At 41.4% G+C, this 25,623-nt stretch overlaps 1 protein-coding gene across 1 annotated transcript in view; it reads right to left on the bottom strand.

Moving 5' to 3' along the window:
• The window catches only part of LOC125450671 (low-density lipoprotein receptor-related protein 2-like), a 160,715-nt gene that overhangs the window by 55,928 nt on the left and 79,164 nt on the right, over positions 1 to 25,623 (bottom strand). Inside the window, 15 exon segments of the mRNA XM_059642582.1 lie at positions 830 to 969; positions 1,049 to 1,167; positions 1,558 to 1,773; positions 3,385 to 3,556; positions 6,786 to 6,911; positions 6,989 to 7,105; positions 11,763 to 11,885; positions 11,975 to 12,097; positions 14,441 to 14,818; positions 17,025 to 17,147; positions 18,189 to 18,311; positions 18,534 to 18,683; positions 22,236 to 22,377; positions 23,270 to 23,409; positions 23,493 to 23,611. Coding sequence (XP_059498565.1) covers positions 830 to 969; positions 1,049 to 1,167; positions 1,558 to 1,773; positions 3,385 to 3,556; positions 6,786 to 6,911; positions 6,989 to 7,105; positions 11,763 to 11,885; positions 11,975 to 12,097; positions 14,441 to 14,818; positions 17,025 to 17,147; positions 18,189 to 18,311; positions 18,534 to 18,683; positions 22,236 to 22,377; positions 23,270 to 23,409; positions 23,493 to 23,611 — 2,311 coding nt within the window.

Here is a 25,623-nt window from a genome sequence, read left to right as displayed (position 1 = left end):
TTCACCAATTAAATATCCTCCCATTTTGCCTAATCCTCTCCTCTCCATCGCTATGTAGAACGTGAGGCAGTTCTGGTCACCATCACCAAAAATGTTCTCCCACCACAAGATCTGATACCTTCCGAGTACCAAGTCTAGAATGGCCTCTCCCCTCGTCAGCCTGTCAATGTACTGAGTTAGGAAACCCTCCTGAACACCTTACAAAAACAGCTCCATTCAAATCTTCTGCTCGAAGGAGGTTCCAATCAATATTGGGAAAGTTAAAGGCACCCATTACAACAACCCTACTATGTCCACACTTTTCCAAAATCTGCCAACCTATGCTTTCTTCAATCTCCCTGCTGCTATGGGGGGGGGGGGGGGGGGGTGTTTAGTAAACCCCTAACGAGGTGACTACTCCCTTGCTGTTCCTAATTTCCACCCATACTGACTTGGTTGTAGCAAGTTATTTTCTATTGAGCTGTTCCAAGGCTGAAAGATGGCAGCCATGAGGTGGAGGTGCTAGAGTTGGACTGGGGCGGACAAGACAAAAAAAAAAAAGAGAAGAAATCTCATGATGCCAGGTTACAGTCCAACAAGTATAATTGAAATCTCAATCTTTTGGAGCACTGCTCCTTCATCAGGTGAAGGACCAGCACTCGAAGTTTAAATTTCAAATCAAGCTGTTGGACTGTAACTTGATGTCACAAGACTTCTGAAAAAAGTCAGTGAATTTGTTGTTTAATCTTACAGTAAAGATTGTCAAAAAGCATTCCATTTCACCAAGTTGAAATGCCTTAATTGAATATTTAAAAATGTTACTGTAAAATTGATGGGAAGCAAGCATTACCTCAAATACAGAGACAGCAAAAGGATGAAGGAGGAATTCCTTTGACCACAACACCGTTCTTCTATCATGGCCATTTAGACCTATACTTGATACCATGTGTAACTTCAAATCAACCCAATACAAGCAGCTTTTCACAAGATCTGTGGATAAAGTTCAGGTTAAGTCAGTTGTCGACAAAAAGGCATGTGCATTCTTTTAGCCCTTCAGAATTATCCTTACCAAGTGCAAGGCCACTTGGCCACTGAATCTCTTTTGACACAAGATCCTGACGGTTAGCACCATTCATTCCTGCTTTCTCAATCACTGCTGGTTCCCCACAATCTGACCAGTACATAAACCTTCAAAAATCGAAAGGTCAAATTAAATAAGCATAATTTTCAAGGACCTCAATTTGATGCTTGAACTTCATTTACTAACATGAATTGTTAACTCTGCAAGGGGTTGGGAGTGTGATGCTCCTCAGACTATCAGTGTGGACTCAATGGGCCAAAAAAGTGGCCTGCTTCCACACTGCAGGGATTGATTCTAACATTTTGGGGATAACTTGACGGAGCAATTTTTCTTTCCACACTCCAAAACAGGATGATTGCAGTAATAGTCATAAGACTGACTATGCAGCTTTGGAATTTACAAAATACGTGACCATGGCAGAATTATATTCAGCCTGGGTTGATGAAAAAAATGAAGTGTCATGCTCAAGCTATACATTAAAGTGAAAAAAACAATACCCAGTAATTGGATCAACTGCAACAGAAGTTGGTTCCCTTAAATCAGTGTCAAAGAGCGCCTTCCTTTTAGTTCCATCAAATGTAGCCACAGTTATTGTTTTAGAACCCTGATCAGTCCAATAGAGATGCTTGTAGATCCAATCCACTGCAATTCCTGCTGGAATGTCCACATCTTCAATTTTGGAAATCTCAGGTTGGTCATCATTCATGGACATACTGGAAGAAAGTTATTGGTTTAGACGCAACTCATGTTCAAGAGGAGAAAAACAACTTTACATTCTTGCCTCATGAAAACACAAGGGACAGCACACATTTGCAAGTGCACTGTCATAAGTCCTAAAACAGATGAGTGATCTACATTGGTGGCCTTGGACAAATGCCAAGTAAAATTATCCAGGGCAATGGATAAGCTCCTGCTCTTGCAACACCACATTTGTGCTCAACAGGCTCAGTTATACCAGAGTACTGTGCGGCTGTTCAGAATCAAAGTTGCAGCTAAGAGTGTGTTCAAGTCCTGCAGTGGAATTTGGAGATGCTTATGAATGGAGTCAGGACTAACAACTAGATATTGGTGTTCCTGTCTGATTTGCAGATTTAAAGTGTTAAATCAGTACATTAGCAAGTTATTTGCAGCAGTGCAAGAGTCACAGGTAGACAGGTTGGTGAAAGCAGCATTTGGTAGGCTTACATTTATTGATTACATTGGAGTAGTATGGGAGTTAGTACATGTACAGGACATTAGTCAGGCCACTTTTTGAATGCCAAATACAATTCTGATCTCCTATAGGAAGGTTGTTAACTTGCAGAGGGCACATAAGAGTTTACAAGAATGTTGCCAGGACTGGATGATTTGAATAACAGGGAAAGGCTGAATAGGCTATTTTCCTGGGAGCAAAGGCAGAGGGGTCACTTGACAGGCTTATAAAATCATGACAGGCATGGATAGGGTAATTACCCTAAGTTTTTGTTCCATGGTAGGACAGCCCAAATGTAGAGGGCATGGGTTCAAGGAAGGGAAAGATTTCCAAAAACAAAAAAAAACGCAAACAAATGACCTGTGGGATAACTCTAGGATCGTGTGTATGAGTTAAGCTGCCTGTGGAAGTAGAGGAGAGAGACAGTACAATTACAACATTTAAAAAGGCATGGATAGGTACATCAGTAGGAAGGGTTTAAGAGGGATATTTGCTAGCACTTGGCCCATGGGACGAGGTTAGATTGGATCTTTGGTTAGCACAGGAAAGAGAGTTAGACCAGAAGAGTCTGGTTTTCATGCTGTACGACTGAATCCATATTTCACATGGAAGACAATTTTATCCCTAAAGTTACAGCCCAGTCTGATCAGTAGACAACAGGCTGTTTAAGGAAAACATTGGTTGTATATTGTCTAACTTGTTTCTATAGATCTGGGCATTGATGTTTGCAGTGAAGAAAGTTGCTTGACAGAACAATAAATCAGGTCCACAAACAGTGGGGTGAAAGCAGAGTTAATGTTGACTGTTCTGAAGGGTCAGCAGACCCCAAAAAAGGTTAACCCTCTCCAGATGCTGCCAGACCCAAGATTCTCTTGCTATTTCAGCTTTCATATTTCCAGCACCCACAGCTTGTACTTTGTTTACTTGTTTAAACTAGCTTATGAGAGAATGTATTATTCAGACAACTGCATCTCAAGTTTATTGAAATAGTGCCTTAAAACAACTGGATTTGGGATTCAAAATTTTTTAAAGACACTTACAAGCAACTATTCTTAATATAGAATTGCCTGAAAAAAGTTGTCATAAAGTGTTTGATACACTGCAGGTGTCCAAGTTGAGAATTTCAACTTACCTAAGAATTGCACGTTGGCCTAATTCAGTCCAGAAGATTCTCTCTTCAGCAACATCCACATCCAAAGCAGCAGCATTTCTCAACTGCACTACGACTTCAGTATACTCGTGATGATGCAGTCCTAGTTTCCGAATGTCATGCTGATTCGTGAACATTAAATAAGCCTCCTCTCCTGGGCAACATTTGCAAAGCGAATAATCCAGTTTTTAAAAAAAAATCAAAGTTTAATGCCAATATATCCAGTTTTTTTTTATTAAAAACAACCTCTAAATCCAAAATCAGGGTGATGTTGATTATATCACATGAAACAGTACCTTTCACTACTTTGCATTGAACAAATTTACAGATAACCCATCTGGCCTAGGGATTTCATTTTATTGCCAAAAATGTTTCCAACTTATTCTGTTCAGATGTAAACACTGCATCATAATTCATCCAGCTCATGTTTAAAATTCCACTGCAAAGACAGTTGTCTGCTGCGTATTTGATTCTTAAACATCCTGTAGAGCAATGACTTGGTTTCATTACTTAGTACAGGAATTTTTAAACTGGAAGACACACCACAAAACAGGACAGAACATTAAAATGCATGCAATCCCTGTGCACATTTAACTTATTGCAGATTGAAGTAAATTGGGGTATGGTTTTAAAATGAGGTGATTGATTCCAGTTCAAAGTATCCTGACTGCAGTGCTTACATTGTTAATAAGAGCAATGAATGGATGTCACCCACAGGTGATGGAAGAAGCATTCACGTTTAAACTGGAAATGAGCGAGAATGGAAGTCACTGCAGGACTTATTCTGCAGACTACATATACAGGCTCATTATGCCAGTTAATGATTTATAATTAGTTTTTTTTCATAGGCTATGGGTGTTAACTGCAAGGCCAGCATTTGTTGCCCAACTCCTTGAAATGGCCAGTCCATTCAGAGACAAGTTAACAATCAGCTCAAGTGTAGAGCTGGATGAACACAGCAGGCCAAGCAACAGAGGAGCAGGAAAGCTGACATTTTGGTCAAGACCTTTCTTCAGAAATGGGGAAGGGGATTCTGAAATAAATGGTGTGGTGGGGGGGGGGGGGGGGGGGGGGGAAGAAAGGAGGCAGATAGAAGATGGATAAAAATAAGATAGGTGGAGAGGAGATAGACAGGTCAAAGAGGCAGGGTTGAAGCCAGTAAAAGGTGAGTGTAGGTGGGGAGTTAGGGAGGGGATAGGTAGTCCAGGGACAGACAGGCAGGTCAAGGAGGCAGGATGAGGTCGGTGGGTAGGAGATGGAGATGGGGCTTGGGGTGGGAGGAGTGGATAGGTGAGAGAAAGTGCAGGTTAGGGAGGCAGGGGTGAGCTGGGCTGGTTTTGGGGGATGCAGTTGGGTGGGGGGGGGGGGAGAAGGGGGCAGGGAAGGGGAGATTTTGAAGCTGGTGAAATTCACATTGATACCATTGGGCTGCAGGGTTCCCAAGCGATTAGGAAGGGTAGTTTAACTCAGTTCACAACAAACTGCACCTCCCAGTCGCAAACCATTTCAACTCCTCCGAGATGTCCTTCCTAGGCCCCCTGCATTGCCAATGATACTGTGCAAAAGCTGCAGGAACAGCATCTCATTCCATTTTGGAACCCTGCAGCCCAAGGGTACCAATGTGGACTTCAAGCTTCAAAATCTCCCCTCCCGACTGCATCCAAAACCAGCCTAGCTAATCCCTGCCTCCCTAACCCTTCTCCTACCTCAAGCGTCACCCCCATCTCCTACCTACTAACTTCATCCCACCCCCTTGACCTGCACCCACCGTTACTGGTGGTCTGTCTGCATCTCTCCTCTCCACCTATCTTCTATCAGAAATGGGGGAGATGAAGGGGCTAGACTCAAAACATCAGCTTTCCTGCTTGGCCTGCTGTGCTTATCAGGCTCCACACCTGTTATCTTGGATTCTCCAGCATTGGCAGTTCCTACTATCTAACAATCAACTCCATTGCAGGGGCGGGCAGAGAGAAAGGAGGAAGAGTGCAATGCATCAAGATTTGCTGATGGAAAAAGTTAGGTGCAAGAGCATTTGAGAAGGATTAGGCAAAAACAAAAACCTTAACAGATGGAGTTTAACAAACTGGTGTCATGCACTTTAGGTCAGAAAAACAAAAGACAGATTATTAGACTGGAGAGAGGACTGAGTGATATTTTGCATGAGATACGTGGCATTAAAAAAAAGTTACAGGAAGTAAATTAGGTGGTGTTCAGTCGACTTTTAGCTTTTTGCTAGGCCTTTACTAGTTTTCGAATGACGGGTGTTTGCACTGCAAGATACAACATTGAGGCTTGTCATGGTCAATGAGGGAACTTCTCCTTTAGTAGAGGCATCAAGCCAGAAGTAATCACTGAATAAAAAGGGGACTATTTAAAGCTGGTTCAAGAATTTCTTCTCCTGGATGTTAGCAGATGTAGACATAGTCACCCCAGAATGTTGGAGGCCAGATACTGAAATTGTGTTGTGCCTGCTCAGGTGTTGTCTGTTTAAAGTTTAGATTCATGGCTTGGGTTGCAGGTGAGGTTCTGGACTTACTGAGCCAGTGTATATTGGGTCCAGATCAATATACAAACTGACAGATATCAACTTGATATAGATTTAGCTTAGATTCCCTGCAGTGTGGAAACAAGCCCTTCAGCCCAACAAGTCCATACTGTCCTTTGGACCATCCCACCCAGACCCATCCCCCACACACCCCTGAGCACTAATCAGCCATGCTAAATTGCCCATCTACCAAGCCTGCACATCTTTGGACTGTGGGAGGAAACCCACGCAGACATGGGAGAACATGCAAACTCCACAGACAGTCACCCAAGGCCGGGATTGAACCCAGATCCCTGATGCTGAGGCTGCAGTACTAACCACTGAGCCACCGTGCCGCAAAAACACAAACTGAACCAGAAGTGATACCAACTACTCCAGCAAACCAAGCCAAAAACAACAATACCAGTTCAAGGAGGTGCACTGACTGACTTAGCAGGGTGATGAAACATCTGAAAAATCAAACAATGGCTCGAAAAGCAAGTCTACAACCCTTAATGCTTGAATTTCTGCTCCTAGGTCTTATGGTCACCAGTGTATGAGGTAGATCAGCCATGATCTCAGCTGGCAGTGCACATCTGGAGGGACTAAAAAGCCTTCTGCTGGTACTTAAATCATTTAATAGTCCTGAATGTTACCAGGAAACCATTTTGACAAAAACACCCTTACTCCAAGGGAATGGTAGAAGCATACCAAGCCATTGTGTGGGAAATGTACATGCTGACTAGCCAAGTATTCAGTGCCTCATCTTCAATATCCCAAGGGGGAAGAGGCAGATTCCATAATTACATTGTGAACTGTCCAAGACCAGTAGTTTAACAGAGCAACTGAGGGGTCTTACCTATTGCCTTGCAAATAGTATTAGTCAGGTCCATGTGATAGCCAGGGTGACATTCACACTTGAAACTTCCTTCCAGATTCATACAAATCTGGCTGCATGTTCCAGGATTTTGACATTCATCAATGTCTAAAATAAAGCAACATCTTTAGATTCCAAAGCTTTTAATAAAACTAGTTGACAATAGGCTAAATGGTTCAACTTGCCTTCACAGGTTCGATCAACCAATTCAAAGCCAACAGGACAGTCACATTCATATCCAATTACAAGATCATGACAGATATGAGAACAACCTCCATTGTTAATCAGGCATTCATTCACATCTACAGGAAAAAAGCACAAACAAGATTCAATACCCCACCTCAGGATCACTTTCAGTGCAATGTTGCAATTTGCATGACTGGCTATCATCCTATTCCCCACAAGTAATAAATAATTGATAATAATGATCACAGCCATGTTGTGAAGTTTTAGTTAACTCAAATGTTGGCATTTAAACATGGTCATTGATAACATTTACACTGACACCCTGAAATTTGTACTAAAAATCCTCAAACATGCAACACCGGAACAAGCAACGTATTCTTTAGAAGGCTAGTCCCAAAAGTCTAGCAAGAAGGAAAAACTAGAGAAAATGTGCTTGGCAAAATTGTGCAAAGTCTTAGGGAATATCAAGAAAAAGAATCAGCACAAAAATCAAGACTAGGACATGAAAGGTCATATTTAGAAACTGCAGTTTACTCAGTCTTAAAGTGTAATGTGCACCAAAACATTACAGCAAGTTGGGAGACAAATTGACTATTTTGTCAAGTTCAACTGCCACTAAAGTTTACACTATCATCTAACCACTTATCCTTGCATAGTATGACAGCCAAAACTAAGGTAACTGTCTACAGTAGCTGAAGGGATTCTAATGAAACCCATTTTGATTGCATAAGACCCCAATATTCACTATGGTGATTGAGCCAACAATCCCTGACAAGATGGATCATTTCAGCTTATCAATTCAATTCACTAAATAGCCCAGTTACATGGCTGAAACTCTTCTGGTCTTAAAAGAAGGTTCAATTTTAAGTTGAGGCAGGGATGTCCATAATTTAAGTATTAACTAGCTGGTATCCTTTACCTAATGAAGGCAGAGGGGAAATATTTCATTACATCCACCGAGACTATTACAGTCAGTACCTGGGTTCTTTACTGGTTACTCTGGAGTCTGATTACAAAATTTCAGGACAAAAACAGTTTGCAAATACAGGAAGTGTTGGTCAGATCTTTAAAATTTATACTCAAGACCCCCTATATCTAATATTAACTCCACATTCTCATCCTGAGGCCCAACACTTGCTTTAAGCACCCGTAGAGACTAACTTGACATTGAGCTTGATTCATGTTCTTGGTCTTTAATGCTTTGGGTATTCTGCTGTTGTGTAAAGACTGGCAGGTCAGATGACCAAAGTTTTCACTTATGTTTGAAGACTTAGTAACCATGGGCCAGCCTTGGATTTTTCATTACAATAAAAGAACAGTATTCATTTCAAATGATCCATCACCTAGCAAAATATATTTAGTTCATGTCAACTACTGCAACTTTCATGTCCATATAGTGGTTTATTAAAAAAGGGAGCCCAAAATCTATTTTTGGCCTTTCAAACTGGATGTAAAAGCAACCATTTTGTGGGTAATGCCACTTAAGTGCCTCTGCTCAGGGGAGAGAAATTAATTCCACCATATTACATTGTACAGGTCTAGTATAATCTGCTTTCTGGTAAATCTAGAGTGCGCTGCTCCAAGAAACTCAAACATTTCCCCCCCCCCCCCCACCCCCCAAGGCAAGGCCATTAGCCCGATAGTTCTCCTTTGAAGTTATTCACAATCTGATACAAGGACGGACAATCACAGACAGAACTGGAGGAAGGAGCTGAGCTTTGAAAGCCTGTTCTTTCAATTAAGCCTCGGACTATAAACCTAAATGAGATTGTCGACATTGCCCATTCCAGTCCAACAATGGCATCTCCATTTCAGATGCCTAGGGGTGGTTTAACCAGAGTCAGCATGTCACAGATGTGGGGGAAAGTGGGCCAAATAGGGTCCTTCATTATAACCTCATCTGGTGCTGGCATTGAACTCATGCTGTTGGCACCATTTTGCCCAGCTAAACATGATCCAGCCACATAACCCTACACTTGTGAGCGAGAAACTCATTAGCACATCCCTTCATTAGTGAGATATTTTCTCCCATGCCATCTTTTACCTGCCTGGCCCACTTTGTACATACAAAGGTAAGTGTCACTGAGTTACCTCATTTAGCAATCAGCTCAGTTGTGCATGGGACTGGAGTGGTAAATACTCAATTGCAAGGATCAATTTTTCACATGATATCTACCTGAAAAAGGTGTTCGAGCCATACTGCATAAAACAAACCCTTCGGTCCAACTAGTCCACATTGCCAAATTAAACTCATCCTAAATTCCTGTACTTGGCCCATATCCCCACAATATTCATGTTCATGAACTATTCCAAAATGTCTTGGGTAACAGCATCACTTCCTTGGGCAGTTCAATTCACATGGCCCATAAAAAGGTCTCTTTCCCCTTCTGCACTCTTTCCCTGCCCCCTCCCCACCAACCCACACCACCAGCAACCCATGTCATTTTAAAATCTCATCTTTTAAAAGATGTCCTAGTTTTGAACTTTTGCACCCAAAGACCGAGTCATTCACCCCTTGTACCCTATGATTTCATATACCTCTAAAGTCACCCTCTCAACTCCTTCACTCAAGTGAACTGAAGAGTACCAGCTCACCTTTTAGCTCAACCCTCTATTCCTGACAACCTCCTGCTAAATCTTTTGGACCCTCCAGTTTAATATCCTTGCTAAAAACAGGGGGAGCAGGATTGCCTTCAGTACTCTAAAGAGGCTAAATGACCTGTGCACTTCATGAATGCTCCTAATAATAATTGTTAGTAGCACACAGTTCTGTGTACCTTGTCCAAATACCCTAGCTCAATTTAAATCAATGGATTTTCACTCATTTATCAAGGTTTAAGGTATATTTATTATTCTCTTGCCTTAAGATTACAACTCAAGGGAGTTAATTGCTCCTATTTGTGTACAGTTTAAATTGATCACTTATTCAGTAATTGAAAGCACTATTGATGCTGCAGGATTATCATGCAGAAAGAAATATTGTATATTAAAGGATGCTTGGAAACAAAACCATATTAGGAAGCAGCTTTTCAATACATAAAAGTAAACAGTGAAAAATCAGATCATTACCTGACTAAAACAAAGAGGGAGGCATGGGGGCTTTATTTTTAGAAATGTTCAAAATAACATGGGTGTGCTGGCTACCCCCAATAAATGATCAAAATAGGAGCCAAGTTAGACCAGGCCATTCAATCCCTCTGCTCCACCAGTAAGATCATGACTGGTCCATTAGAGTTAAAATTTCTACAGTTCCAACTATCCCCAATAGGGCTGCCTAAAATCCATCCGTTTACTTTGGAACATGCACAATCATCCCAAAACCTACCTCCTGAGAAGTCTACCACTTGCTGTGGTAGGATTTGAACCAACCACCATTATGGGTCAGTAGATTGTCAGCATGCTACACCATTTGGAGGACAAAATTTAAAAAATTGCAAGTGCTGCAAGTCAAAACAAAACAATTTGCTAGAAAAGCTCAGGTCTGACAGCATCTCTGGAGAAGTATCAGTTAATGTTTCAGGTCAGGGGTCTGAGGAACATTCACTCAACCAGAAGTGTTAACACTCTCCACAGATGCTGCCAGATCTGTAATGTTTCGCCAGCAAATTTTGCTTTACTTCAGGAGGGCAGTTAAGAGTCAACCACATATGGGTCAGGAGTCACATGCATTCCAGGAATGCATTGAGACACAGGACTCTACCAGGAGACACCCTTTGGATGCAGAACAAGCCATTTAGGACTGAGGAGAGAGGTTTCTTCAGAGGTGAGGGGCCTGTCGAATTTGCTACCATAGCAAGCAGTCAAGGCCAAAACAGATTCAAGGAAAAAGATGGAAATAGTTTTTGGGGGCTAGGAGAGGAAGTGAAAAAAGGTCAAGGGGAGAAAATAGGAACAGATTGCGATGAATCATAAGCCATGATTACAAAATAGTGGATCAGACTCAATGGCCTAGCCCTGCTCTATTTCCGGTGTGTCCTGAATGTGAAAAACAGGTGAAATCAGGACAAGCTATGATCAGGAGCCAAAGTAGTGACAATTATTAAATGTTAACTATCAAGCAATAAGCTGCATCATGTTACACAAAGGCCAGCACCTTCTAAAGGTATACCAAATGGTCTGCCACTGCTTAGACAGACAGGACCTCGACATCAGGAAAAGGAAGATGGAGAGCACTTACGACACTGGCCCTACCTCAGGGCTATGAGGCCCAAATTCAAGTCCCACCTGCTCCTGAAAGGGAGCTTTTTAGATAGCTAGAAAGGAAGGTTAGGGACTTGAGACAGTGGCAGTGTCCATATCTCCAGACCAGAAGGCAGACTCAAGTTCCACTTGTACTTGAAGTAGCTCACTACACTCCCAAAATGAGTTGATTATAAAAACTATTTGAGGGGGGGAAAAAGAACAAGAATTGGTGGCAGCAAGCTACCCCAAAGTACAAAGTTACTAGTGGTCAGTTCAGAGTCCAGTAGAACATTCTACAGTCTAAAAGGCAGTTCAAATTTGGCATGCCAAACTCAAGCTTAAAATGTAGCAAAGACCTGAACCACAAGTCATACAAATATATTATGGGAGTGTTAAGTGGACATAAGGAAAAGATTTCAGAAACAACAAATTGCTGGGAATGCTCATATCCAGCAGCATCTGTGGAGTGATTAGAGTTAAGCTATCAGGTCCAGTGAACTGTCCTCCGGTGGAGATTTATGACAACTGTAAAGTTGCTGATGATACAAAACAAGATTAAAAATTAACTATTTTCATTCCCAAAGCACTTACTGCATTTTCCAAGGAGCTCATCACTCCAATCCTTGCAATCCTGCTGTTTATTACAGACTTGCGATATGCTAATACATTCACCACTTTGACACTTGAAGTCCATGGGTCCTGCGCACTCCGCAACTGTCAAAATTAAAGCATGAAATTGAAATTTGCTCAAGTATTGATGCTTTTTCTTTTAAAGAGAGGCACAGTTGCAAGTGTACACTCACCCTTCTTACAGCCGATTTCATCACTGCTATCTGGGCAATCACTAACTCCATTGCATTGTCTGTGTCCAGGAATACAGCCACCATCACTGCATCTGAAGTAATCAGGTCTACACGTTGGAGGTGCTAACAAAAAATATATATAGCATAAGAAATAGGATTTGAGCATGTTATGAAAGTGTGCACACAAATATCCTGCGAAACATTGATCTAAAGTGCAATTCATATTATTGTGGCCATACTGTGCTAGCTGCTCAGACTGAACAAAACAAAATTGGCTAGTAAATGATAAAGATACTCCAATGTACTAAATTTGTACTGTTTTAATACTTATTCAGCAGCAGTATCTAGCTTTTAGTAGACCCCTGCACCCCCTGCTTTGCAATTTCCAAAGCTCTAGCATAAGATTTTTAATTCTAGAGGTGTGGGGTTCTTTTTATTCATAGGATGTGGGCAACACTGGCCGGGTCAGTCTTCAGTGGGCAATTAGGAATGAACAGAGGACAAATCAGAAGTCATACACTTAGCTGTGGGTCTAGAGTCACATGTAGGTCAGACCAGATAGATAACAATGGCAGCTTCCTTCCCTAAAGAGAGTGACATTAGTGAACCAGATAGGTTTTCTTGACAAGTTGCCACTTAATCTATTGTCATTAGATCCCGATTCCAGATTTTTGTTGAATGCAGATTCAAACATCTACTGTGGCAGGATTTGAACCCAGGTCCCCAGGACATTCACTGGGTCCCTGGATTCAGTCTAAAATGATAATACTAGACCATCACCTCCCTATAAAATCAAGGAAAATCCTTTGATGTCACACATTGGTGGCAACAGCATCACTCTTTACCAATGCCTTATTCATTCAACTGGTCAGACTGCATTCACTTATTTCATGATGCTCAGCAAAAGGGTCAAAGATTCAATCAGGATTTAAAAGAGTGGTTAAGTGTATCCAAGCAACCAAGACATACAAAACAGCAAAAACTAAATGGTAGACCAGATGATTTGGGAAATTTTATTGGAACCAAAACTTAAAGCTAAGTAACTTGGCAATTTAAAGAGCTTCTAGTGTATAAAGCAAGATAAAAACAGCCGAGTGGGAGACCCGAGGATGCAATGGTGATTTCACAAAAACAAGGTGGCAGATAATTTAACCATGTTTTCCTTTTGTCTTCATAATGGAAGGCAATATGTAAAACATCCCAAAGTTCAGATAAGCAAAGCATTTATAGAAAGTTGTTTTCACTCATGGGCAATCTTAAACTAGGGGGATAGGACATTGAATGACTACCCCCTTACTTTATATTCCAGTATCTCAGTCATCTCCTGGAGGAGTGTACACCTTGAATTCCATGCCCCGCAACATTGTAGATGCCAGACCATGGCAAATATTGAGGGAGTGTGGCTACAGGCCAAATGCTAAATAGGCAGCAGCCTGAGTAGGGGTGTGGGCAGATGAATGGTAGGCTGGGCCTCAGCTTACTTGAGATCTTATTCTAAACTCAGCCTGAGGGGCTGGGGGTGGGGGGCAGAAATCACATTCCAAAAAAGAACGATTCAACTTGTTCTATCACTCCAGGTGTCTTGAAGATCTATTTTCAATAGAATTTTACCTACATGGCACCCCTTAAGTTGAAGAATGCCAAGCTCCACAAGAGCCCTGGTATCGAACTAAAACATGACCAGTGATTCAACCAGGCTGAACTTCAACTGTCTAGTATTGGAAAATAAAAAGGGACACCAACACTATCTCTGGTCTGAAAAAAGGAAACTAATTCTCCCTGGAAACTGTTTGAAGGTTGCCCTAGACTCCTTTCTAAAAAAGGAGCTGAGTTTAGCATGGCATGCTCACATCACTACCTCAGTCATACCTCATTCAACTGCTAAAATCTTCATTCCGTGACTCTAACCTCAACTTAATTCTAATCCATTTGGCCCATCGCTTTGGTATCCAAGTGCACATCTAAATACTAAGCGTTGAGGGTTTCTGCCTCTAGATTCACACCACCCTCTGGAAGGTGTTTTCCCTCATCTCCTCTAAACCTCCTGCCTTTTACCTTAAGAGGCATGTCCCCAGTTGTAGAATGTATCCTCTTTGGAGGGATCTGTCTACCTTATCTTTGCCCCTCAAGTTTAAGTCACCCCAAATTAAAATATTTTTCTCCACAAATGGAGATTTAATGCTGAGGATTTAAGAGGCCATCAAGCATGTAGATTGGTGTAAGAAATGTTGCAGTATTGCAATGGTTATCAAGGCAGCACACCAGTGCTGCATTTTCCATAAACAAATCAATTCCATAATATGCATTAGAGTAGGTACTGTCTGGGTGGGAACTAAGTGGATTCTGTCCCCGATTCAGTCATCCTGAGCAGTTGAGTATTACACAGTAGCACCTTCAAGATTTGCTCAATATATTGGAGTCTGAACTTAAGTTATGAAAGAAATAAAGTTATTAAAAATCACTTACGACAATTTGCTTCATCGCTGCCATCTTTGCAGTCAACATCTCCATCACAAAACCATTTCTGGTTAATACATTCACCAGAGCCACACAGACGGTCATTAGGAGAGCAAGTGGCAAGGAGAGCTGTTGTTATGCCACCACATCTGTCTGGAGATTCATCGGATTGATCAGCACAATCAACATTGTGGTCACACAGCCAGCTCAAGGGTATACACTCTGAAGAATGACTGCACTGAAACTCATGCGGGCCACAGGAAGTTGGCCGACAGCTTGTTTCGTCACTTCCATCACCACAATCATCATCACCGTTACAGATAAATTTCTTGGAAATGCATCTGCCATTGGAACAAGTGAACTCTGTTGGACTGCAGGTTACTTGGCCTGAAGGGTTTAAAAAGAAAAAGAAATGCAATAAACAAGGCAAAACCTGGAATAAAAATAAATCTTTTAAAATCAACTTGATACTTCTGAGCTATTCAATTAATGTTCAAATTGGATGACCAATGTGAAAATCTATTCTAATATACAACAGCTTAAAGAAGAAAAGACTCACATCTAATAGTAAGCACTGGGATAAATTTTGCACCTCAGGCACTTTATACTTATGACCTGCTATTTGTCAGCCTGGGAGTGGGCTAATTTTCTTTGACATTCTTGATTTGTATTTCAGAAGTGAAGGAAGGCTGGATAAAAGCATTTTAAACTACGACCAGTGATCTAAGAGCCCATACACATGATCCCAGCCACACTTCAAAATGTATTAAGGGCAGTTAGATTTTTTGGTCTCAAAGAATCAAAGGATATGGGAAACAGATGGGAAGGTGGAGGAGTTGAAGATCAAAATTAATCATGCTTGTATTTGAAATACATAGGTTCAGGCATACTAAATTAACCCAGGTTCCATGTCAGTTAGCAAGACAAGATTTTAAGTAGCTATCGTGTTGGAGGTAGTACAATAGCACGTATAGAAGATTAGCTTATTGACTGTTGGATCTGGTAGACATCAGGATGGTTACTTATAACTCTGGAGTATCAAAGGTCATTGCTAGTGCCATAATTTACAATGACTGACTTGGAAGAAAAATGAAATGTACTACAGCTCAGCTTGATAAATATTAGCTAGAATGGCAGATATAGAAAAAGGTTGGGTGGGCAAAAGCTTCACAAGTGGAATTAGAGAGGTGCTCACCTTGGCTGGAATACCAGATGGACTTACTTTAAAATAAATAGAATGCAATTCAGAAAGCTATGGAGGGGGATTTGGGAATTCAGTCAAAAATATATAGCATGGATTCAGTGGGTATTGGAGAAAGTAAATTGGATGTTAGCCATTATTTCAAATGGAATGGATTATACAAAAATAAAAGTGCTTTAACAAGCCTATACAAGGTACAAGGTACTAATCAGTCCAGAGAGATGTTGCAAACAGTTTTACTTATTATCCAATATATTCAGGCATTGGAGGCAGTCCAGGTTTGCTAGGCTCATCCTAGGTAGAGGGGCTGAATAGATTAGGCCTGGACACATTGGAGTTAGAGTAACGACTACATTGAAGCATGAGATTTGGGGAATTTGACAGAAGAAGTTTCTCCTCAAATCCAAGGAAAGAGCATAATCTCAGCAAGGAATCACCAACTAAGACAGGTTTGGAGCAGGGCAGGTGAAGGAGGGGGACATTCCTGAGGGTAGTGAGTCTCTAGAATTCTCTTGACAATTGTAGAGGTGGGGTCAGTCAGTATAGTTTACTCACCTATGGGAATCACTGGCTTAAACTAGAATTTATGCCTATCCCTAGTTGCCCTTGGACTGTGGCAGATTGCTAGTTCACAAATGCATTAGATTTTGTTCCTGCAGAGCCATTGGGTCAAAGGCATACTTCCAAGTCAGGATGGTGAGTGGCTTGGAAAGCAGCTTTCAGGCAGTGCACGTCCTCATTGTCTGCTGCCCTCGTCCTTCTAGTGAGGGGCCTGGAATGGGTTTTCTGCAGTGCACTTCAAAACACTATTCTAGTCCTGATGTGCTTTGTAGCTGGATGAGTTCTAGGGAGTCAGTTGGAGAGTTATAGTATCCCTTGTCTGATCTACTCTTGCAGCCAGCCAATTTCAGTTTCTGGTAACTATTAACTGCCAGGATGTTGATAGTGGGGGAATACAGATAATGCAATTGCATCAGTGAGTGATTATGAGCATCTAGGTCATTATTGCCTGGCATTTATACAGTGAGAATCTCACTTAAGCCCAAGTTGGAAAATTATCCAGGTCTTGATGCATTTGAAGATGGACTGCTCCAATGAGTTACAAATGGTACTGAACATTTGCAGTGAACATACCTACTTTTGACCTTGGGATGGGAGGTCATTGTGGATGCAGCTGAAGACTTAGATCTAAGACACTACCCTGGAAGAACTCCTAGAGGGATCCTGCAACTTAGTTGACTGACAAGCACTATGTGCCAGATATCACTCCAACTAGAGTCGTTGTTCCACCACAAACCGCACCCCCCCCCCCCCACCAACCCCCAAAAACAGAATTAGATAATTGTACTTTGACAAAGCAGTGAACTTCTTGTGCATGTTTTGAACTCTTACCACAGTTTTCCTCATCAGCACCATCACCACAATCTTGTATGCCATTGCATTTCCAGGAAACAGGAATACATTGAAGAGATCCAGGGCCACATTTAACTTCCCCAATGGGACACATTCTCAGGTCTACAAGGAAGGATAAAGCAGCAAGTTTTCACTAAGAGCTCAGCTTTCAGAAAAAGCTCAGTGCTAACAGTTCAGACCAGATGGAAGTTTGTACCATATGCTAGTAATCTTGAAAGTCACAGCATATCCTGATGACCACAGAAGATCGCACAACTCAGGCATTATACAACTTTTCCCACTCATCTCCTAACTCATGTTTTTGTCCTCACTGTATTTCTCATTCATTTATTGGTTTGCTACTGCAGGGGTTAGCAAGTCTTTTGGACTAATGCAAGGCTTCTGCCTGATGGTCACAAAGGCAGAAATAAATTCTGACTTGGGTGGAAGTTTTCCAAAAGATTTAGATTCAGTGACAGTTTTAAAAAGGCTGTGGTATCCCTACCTGAGCCTGAAGGTCCAAAGTTCAAGCCCCACCCACTCCACGAGACATTGTTTTTGCCTTCCACTCCTACCCCTCCTAGTTTTGTTCACGTTCTCAAAATTGCAGAGTTTACCACAACTTTCTCAACTACATTACAAAAGCAATGGACAAAAACTTTTCCATCCCCACAAAATTGTCTGGATATTCAGTGGGTTGGGGGGGCGGGGGGGTGAAGAGAAGGGAGAAGAGAATTTCACTGAAGACAATGTAGCTATCTACACCATCTGGCTTTCAAAAAAGTTGTGCAAGATGTAGCATATTTCCATTAGTAATCACTTGATTACTTTCCACCCCTAGGTAACTGACCAAGGGGGTCATGCTGAGCCACAATTTCAGGAGAATTTAGCTACACTGATTAAGGGGACTTGCTTCAGTGAAAATTAAACATGGCGGCTAGTTCACTGAAGACTTGACTATTTGAGTTGAAGGCAGGAATGAACAGGATACATTCCAGTAAGGAGGCATCAAACCAAATGACTGTCTAGTGAAGGAAACAAGCTGGCAGCTCTCCTTGCTGGGAAGTAAAAATATGGTGGAGGAGATTAACCCATTCAGAATTGATAAGTCATACATAGGAAAGAAAAAATTCCCAAACTCAAAATCTCTGATCAAGTACTTACAGCAAACTTCTTCACTTTCATCTGATCCATCATGACAGTCAGCTTCACCATCACATTGCCATCTCTCAGGTATACATTGTCCATCATTGCACTTCACCTCCGTTACACCACAGATGGTTTTGACTAGTCAAAACAAGATTTAAGTTCACTTAAGAGTAACACAATCTAGCAGTTAAGTTAGCAGCAGCTCAAAAATGAAATTTAAAGCTGTTTTATTGCATTGGAAGAACATTTCAGGCCAATAGCTTGACAGTGTAACTGGTTTCCTTGTAGATACTACAGCCTGACTTGCACTTTCCACATTTCTAGCATCTACAAATACTTCATTTTACATTGTTCTCATACCTGCTCCACAGTCACGCCCATCTTTTTGCAACTCCATTCCAGGTGGACACACACAGGTGTATTTGGGACTGTAACTGTTGATTTGAGGAGCTGGTAGACACATGTATTTACATCCTCCATCTTTTATATTCTCCTTACACCAGTCCTTGCCTGGAAAGGCAAGAGTTGTAGGGAAAAGGTTAATAGAAACTAGTGTCCAAGTACTTAAGAGTCATTGACAGATGTAATCTTGTAGCCAAGAATCTAACCTGGAAAATGTTGGAATACCCTTCTTTCCTCCCTACCACAGTTCATTCTGTACATTTCACTGAAGCAATCAAGTGATTGAATTGTCATAAGCAAGCAGTGATTTCCTTTGGAATAAGAGCCTCAAAGAAAAACATGTACAATTAAACCAAACTCCAATGTATACACCATCAACAGGTTTGGTTCCACTTTAGTGAAGCAGAGGCTTGATTAATTGATTTTAAGTTAGCAACATGGCTGCAATGCAGCTACAAGTTTCTACTTCAATTGTTGCAAAAAAGTAGTCTACATATTCAGGTGGACTGGAGGGTTTGAAGAACACTCAATTAGGTATTTACACAGTGAAATGCATTCTTTTTGAGGAATATTTTTAATAGGCAGCATGGTGGGTTAGTACTACTGCTACAGTGCCAGGGACTTATGGTCTATTCCAACTTTGGATGATTGTAGAGTCTACATAGGCTTCCACCAGGTACTCTGGTTTCAGTCAGATGTGCTGGTTAAGTGAACTAGCCTTAAGACCATAAGAGACAGGAGTGGAAGCAAGGCCATTTCGGCCCAGTGAGTCCATTCTGCCATTTAATCATGGCTGATGGGCATTTCAACCCCACTTACCCACACACTCCCCGTAGCCCTTAATTCCTTGCAAAAATCAAGAATTTATAAATATCTTCAAGGCAGAGATTGAATGTCCCGGCCTCCACTGCACTCTGTGGCAATGAATTCCACAGGTCCACCACTCTCTCTGGCCAAAGAAATGTCTCATTTCTGTTCTAAATTGACTCCCTCTAATTCTAAGGCTGTGCCTACAGGTTCTAGTCTCCCTGCCCAATGGAAACAACTTCCCAGCATCCCCCATTTCAAAGCCATATTAAGTTGGCTCATAGTATCCAGAGATGTGTAGGTTAGGTGGGTTAGCCATAGTTCATGGAGGATTGCAGGGATGTAGAGGAGGTCTGGGTCTGGATAGGGATGGAGGGTTTGTGCAGATTTGATGAGATTAGTAGCTTCTTTCTGCATTGCAGGGATTCTATGAAGCTGTCAACTTTGACTTGTTACTCAGTCACAAAATAATTGGCCATTGGCACAAGCTGTTTAACAATGTACTAACAATATAAGATGATTAACTTTAAGGTTGGAGTGGATTAGCTTCCATTTTATGTCCTTATGTGCAGTCAAACTTGATGACTAATTCACACTGGGGTCACTGCACTAAGTATGGATACATCCAGTTCGTTGAAATGTGCACAAACTGTTTGTATGCAGTTTATGCTCAAGACAGTGATTTTGCCCAATTGACATTATACTAGTTTTGCCATAGTAGATACTTCAAGTTAAGCTTTCGGAACAGGCTATGGAACTGACAACTGATTACTGCTATTTGTAAGACAAGTGACAGGCATGGAGAGGTTTGTTTAAATCTACCTTCAAGATCATATTTCTCAAAAAAGTAATTTGATATTTGATTTTCATTGCTTGACTGCAGCTACAGCATATTTACCAGAATTTAAAAATGGTTCAATATTCTTTTAAAGAGATGAACCTTACGTGTGATACACAAGATTTGACACCCTGTGTTGTACATGGATTAAGCTTTAAACCCAAAAATGTTTATTCACAAGGGTTGGAGATGGGCAGAATCCTGGAGGATCTGTTTAGGTTGATCTTAACAGCAATTCTCAGCGTTGTTCAAAACAGACTGGGACAGTCTAAACAGACATGTTCCTTGGACTAAGCTGTTAAACAGTGAATTAAACAAAGTGATTCTAATTCAATTTAGAGAAATACTGAAAAGCATTCATTTTACACAGTATCCAGGGAAATCATAACAAGGATAATAGAAGGTGGAATATAGTATTACAGCTAGAGGGAAGGTGCAAAGAACAAAACTCCAATGACAGGGGCGGGGGGTCCGTTCAGTGGGAATAAAAATACAGTTCTTGAAGCTGCTCATACATTTATTTAAACCTTTGAATATCGTCCCTGATTTTATTGGGGGGGGGTGGGTGGAGGAAGTGTGTGGGGGGGAAAGAGAATATAACCAAGGTGCTTTGATTTTGTCTACAAATGCATCCCTGCCACAGGAAGGCAGCCAGAGTCAGTGGAAGGAAGGTTGGTTATTTTGTGATGGACTGGGCTGCACTCACCTGATGTGTCTTGGCACAGAGCAGTCACCAAAACCAAGCTGTGATGCATCTGGATAGGACACTTCCTATGGTCATCACAAAATATGGGTTAGGGTTACTGTGGACATATGGAGTTTCCTTAGCCTGACGAAATACAGGTGTTCTTGACCAGTATCAGCACAAGTGGACCAGGACAGATGGTTGGTGATATTTGCTCTTAAGAACCATAAGCTCAACTACCTCACTGCAGCACCATTGATATAGACAGGCTAACATCCTCTACTCTGGTTCCCAAAGGGAATGCTCAGCTCCCTTATCTTCACACCACACCACTAAGTGCAGGAAGGAGATAAGCTGTCTTGTTGTTCAAGATCTACTCAATGCACACCAAATGCCTTGATCCGAAGGAGTTGGAGTTCATGTTGCACAGTACAGGATGCTGGTTCAGCCACTTGGAATATTGTGCCATTCTGGTCTCCCTCCTGTCAGGAGGATGTTGAGAAACTAGAAAGGGTTCAGTAAATATTTAAAAACATTGGCACAAACCATCCAACCCTGGCAAAAAAGGGACAGGCTGAATAGACTGGGGCTATTTTCCCTGGAACATGAAAAGCTGAGAGGTGGCTGTCAAGGTTTACCAATCATGGAGGGGCCTGGATAGGGTAAATAGACTATCTTTTCACCAGGATGTGGTGGGGGGGGGGTGCACACAGAGGGTGGTGTTGGGGGACAGGGCTCAAACTACAGGGCATAGGTTTAAAAAGGAGAGAAGGGAAATGTTTTTAAGAAAAACAATGGACGCAAGAGACAACTTTTTTTTAAATGCAAAGTGTGGTGAATGTATGGAAATGAACAGCCAGAGAAAGTTGAGGTGAGCGCAATGACACTTAAATAAGCTTCTCAATGGGTACATGAATAGGAAGGGTTTAGAGGGATAGTGGGCCAAATGGGACTGGATTTACTTAGGATATCTGGCCAAGATGGATGATGAATTGGGCTGAAGGGTCTGTTTCTGTGCTGTATGTGACAGAATGATCACTTCACCTACAAGCTTGCTGATGACAGCAGCATAATGGCAAGCACCAGGTTATACTGCACATCATGCCATTCCAGGCAGACAGGTCTTAGTGAAAAGTGAAATGTAGGACAAAATTCAAAAAGATCCAATGTTGATTAAATCAGACTAAAAATTGAACAAGTCAGCTGGTTTCATTCTTAGCAAGAGAATTTCTCACCAGGTAGCTACTGTTGGTAGATGAAAGATAGAAATTACAACATTGAAACATAGCCTAAACAAAACATGTCTTCATTTAAAAGAAAGATTCCCTACCTGATGGCTGTATATGCTCATGATAGATGATCATGTCCCGAACTTCCTGGAGATTAGTGATTAAGGCAATCAGATCCTCTCCTGTATATTTATTTGCTCTATATATGGTGTTATGCTTCCAGCTAGTCCAAAAGATATGATCCTAAAAAGAACCATTTTTCACAGTTCAATCAAGGCAAAACCAAAAATTTCTCCAGTCAGAAATTAAGGCCACTATTTGCAGTGTACGAGATGGAGATAGAATTGCTGAAAACAATGGAATCTATACTCCAGTTTCTGACAGAAGTTTTATCCAGACAGAAATGCATCTTGAATGGTACAAAACTGGACCCAACTTCAACTTGGTGAGGGGGGGGGGGGGGGGGGGGTGGAGAGAAAGAGAAGGAAGGAAGTGTGTATAGGTTGTAACCTTCAGAAAACAATGCTATTACAGCCACCATGTGCTCCCAACTGGGGGCATCTACCATTAAAGTGTTTCTACCAAGTTTTACCCCATGGTATTTCAATACTGCACAGCAATTAATATGGTTTACTGCACAGGGAACAGTGCAAAAATCAGTAAAGAGCCAAAAATATGTTCTTTTAAAAAAGGCTTATAGTCACCTTTTTGTTGCAGTCTTGGCTGACAATTGGCTTTGACAGTACTCATACTGGTACTCAGTGGATAATACAAGTTCAACTTAAAAAAAGTGATGCATACAAGCTAGCAGCATTAAGCGTGTCTATCTTCCAAAGACTGCCACTTTTTAAAGTTGTTGCTTTGCAAAAAGCAAGATGATATTTAAATATAAACAGCTTCCTATTCTATGCATGAGATAATGGGAACTACAGATTCTGGCGAATCCAAGATAACAAAGTGTGAAGCTGGATGAACACGGTAGGCCAAGCAGCATCTTAGGACCACAAAAGCTGATGTATCAGGCCTAGAATCTAGGCCCAAAACATCAGCTTTTGTGGTCCTGAGATGCTGCTTGGCCTGCTGTGTTCATCCAGCTCCACACTTTGTTTCACAGCTTCACTACATTAGATCTTACCTCAAATACTGATACACCATAAGGATGAGCTAGAAATTTGGGTGAGGAAAGCACAGTTCTTCTATCTTCTCCAGTCACATGTACACTTGACAGAATGTGCAATTTAGAGTCAACCCAATATAGACGGCTTTGTGTGAGATCTGTGGCAAATTAATATGGAATAAATTATGCTGCAGGATTCAAAAACAGGAGTAAGCTAGTCTACTTTCATAAATCCACTCACCAAGTGTAATGGCACTCGGCCATTCAATATCTCTGGTAACTAGCAGTGTGCGGCCAACGCCATTCATTCCTGCTTTTTCAATTACTGCTGGCTCGCCCCAGTCTGACCAGTACATATACCTTTGAATAAGAGATTAAAGTTAAATTCAAGCTGCATTTCCTTCACATTTTAAGAAAGAACAAAGAAATATCATTGCTGTTTTACAGAGATTCTGATGGTTTTTGACAGTCCTTTTCATTAAAGGATCACTACTCCCATGTAGTAAAGATAACAGAATCTAAAATTGGTGTTACTGAGAAGGTATTCACTCATTAAGTGGGGCTCAGATTTCAATATTAAGAATCAACCAAACAGTTGAATTTCAATCTTTACATAAATCCCTAACTTTCAGTTAAGTAGGCACATTTAGTGGAGCTCAGCTAGATACAGGGAATGAAACAATACTTAAGTGAATGTTTGTAAGGAGTGGATGGGAACATGTTCACTTTTCCTACTCATTTCCCCTCAAGAGCAAATACGTTGCTTGTGATGCAACAAGATGGACACAGTATGCACGAGATACCCAAGTCAATTAAAAATGAGACATGGACTCAATTTTTTTGCCTGCAACAATTATACATGGAAACCTTAAATACAGAACAGCCTCAAAATATAGGACAAAAAGCAGCTATGTTGGCATGACCACAAGAGAAAATAGCTAGGTTAACTTCAGCATGCATTCAGATTATCCTTCAAAAATATTGGTTGCTTTCACACTGCCTGTTTAAATGAAACAAAATCTTCCAGATGTAAGAGACACCCCCACAATTTGCAATAAACAACTGCACCTCCCACAAACCATTTCAACTCCCCCTCATTCCTCAGACATGCCTATCCTGGGCCTCCTGAAGGTTGCAGGAACAGCAACTCAGCCAGCTTGGGAACCCTGCAGCCCAATAGCATCACTGTGGATTTCACAAATCTTCAAAATCCCCCTTCCCACTACCACATCCCAAAACCAGCCCAGCTCATCCCTGCCTCCCTCTCACCTATCTGCTCCCCCCCCCCCACCCCATCTCCTTCCTATTATCCTCATCCCACCCCCCCTTGACCTATCCATCCTCCCCAGACTGACCTATACCCTCCCTGCCTCTGACTGGTCTGTCTCCTCCCCACTTACCTTCTCTATCCATCTTCGATCCACCTCCCCATTATGTCAGAACCCTCTCCCTATTCCCGATGAAGGGTCTAGGCCCAAAACGTCAGCTTTTGTGCTCCTAAGATGCTGCTTGGCCTATGTTCATCCAGCCCCACACTTATCTCTTCCAGATGTCAAATGAGGGCTGTGGAAAGTCAACTCATGTCAAAATATAGAATATATTTAATTTTTAAAGTTTGCACAAAGCTACAGGGGCTGATTGCCTTAAAAAGGTGGGGGAAGGAGGGAGCATTTAAAGTTGTGATTTCCTCCTTGGCAAGTTTGTTATATTAGCAATTACCAAAGATGACTGACAAAAAAAAAAAGTGATTCATCAATATCTGATGGCTCTGGTCACTTCAGGCTAAGGAGAAGAGCTGGTTCACTGGTTCCTTTTTGCAACAAGGATTTTTTAGAAAGGCTTTAAAGAGGGTTACACAATTGGGGAAAACAATAACCCTTGCATAATCAAATGAGAAAAAGTGCTGCATGTTTAAAACCAGTTCAGTAACTTTGTCTTGTCAAAAGTAAATAGAACAAATTCTAGAATTAAGTCATCTATTTCATAAATCACAGCTGATTGGTTACAATGCAGAGATCTTCATTCCTGCCTATCCAATACCTTTTAGCTTTGTGCTCAGCAAGAAGTTTTTTTTTTTTTTTTAAGGGCACCACTTCCATCACCTTTCTGGTGAGGCCCGTTGACTCAATCAAAACAGGTGACCTAATCTTTAGATATGACCCTAATCCTAACCTTGTTCCAAGGACTGGAAGAACCACAGATGCTGTAAATCGGAGCAAGAACAAGAAAGTTGCTGGGAGAGCCCAGCAGGTCTGGCAACATCTGTTAAGGAGGAAAAAAGTTAATGTTTGGGTACAGTGACCCTTCCTCAAAACAGACCAAGGAAGGGTCACTATACCCAAAACATTAATCTGTTTTCCCCCCCACCCCTC

Source organism: Stegostoma tigrinum, chromosome 3, assembly GCF_030684315.1.
Source record: "Stegostoma tigrinum isolate sSteTig4 chromosome 3, sSteTig4.hap1, whole genome shotgun sequence".
Taxonomy (NCBI): domain Eukaryota; kingdom Metazoa; phylum Chordata; class Chondrichthyes; order Orectolobiformes; family Stegostomatidae; genus Stegostoma; species Stegostoma tigrinum.
Note: the sequence above shows the minus strand (reverse complement) of the source record. Positions and strands in the feature narration are given on the sequence as shown.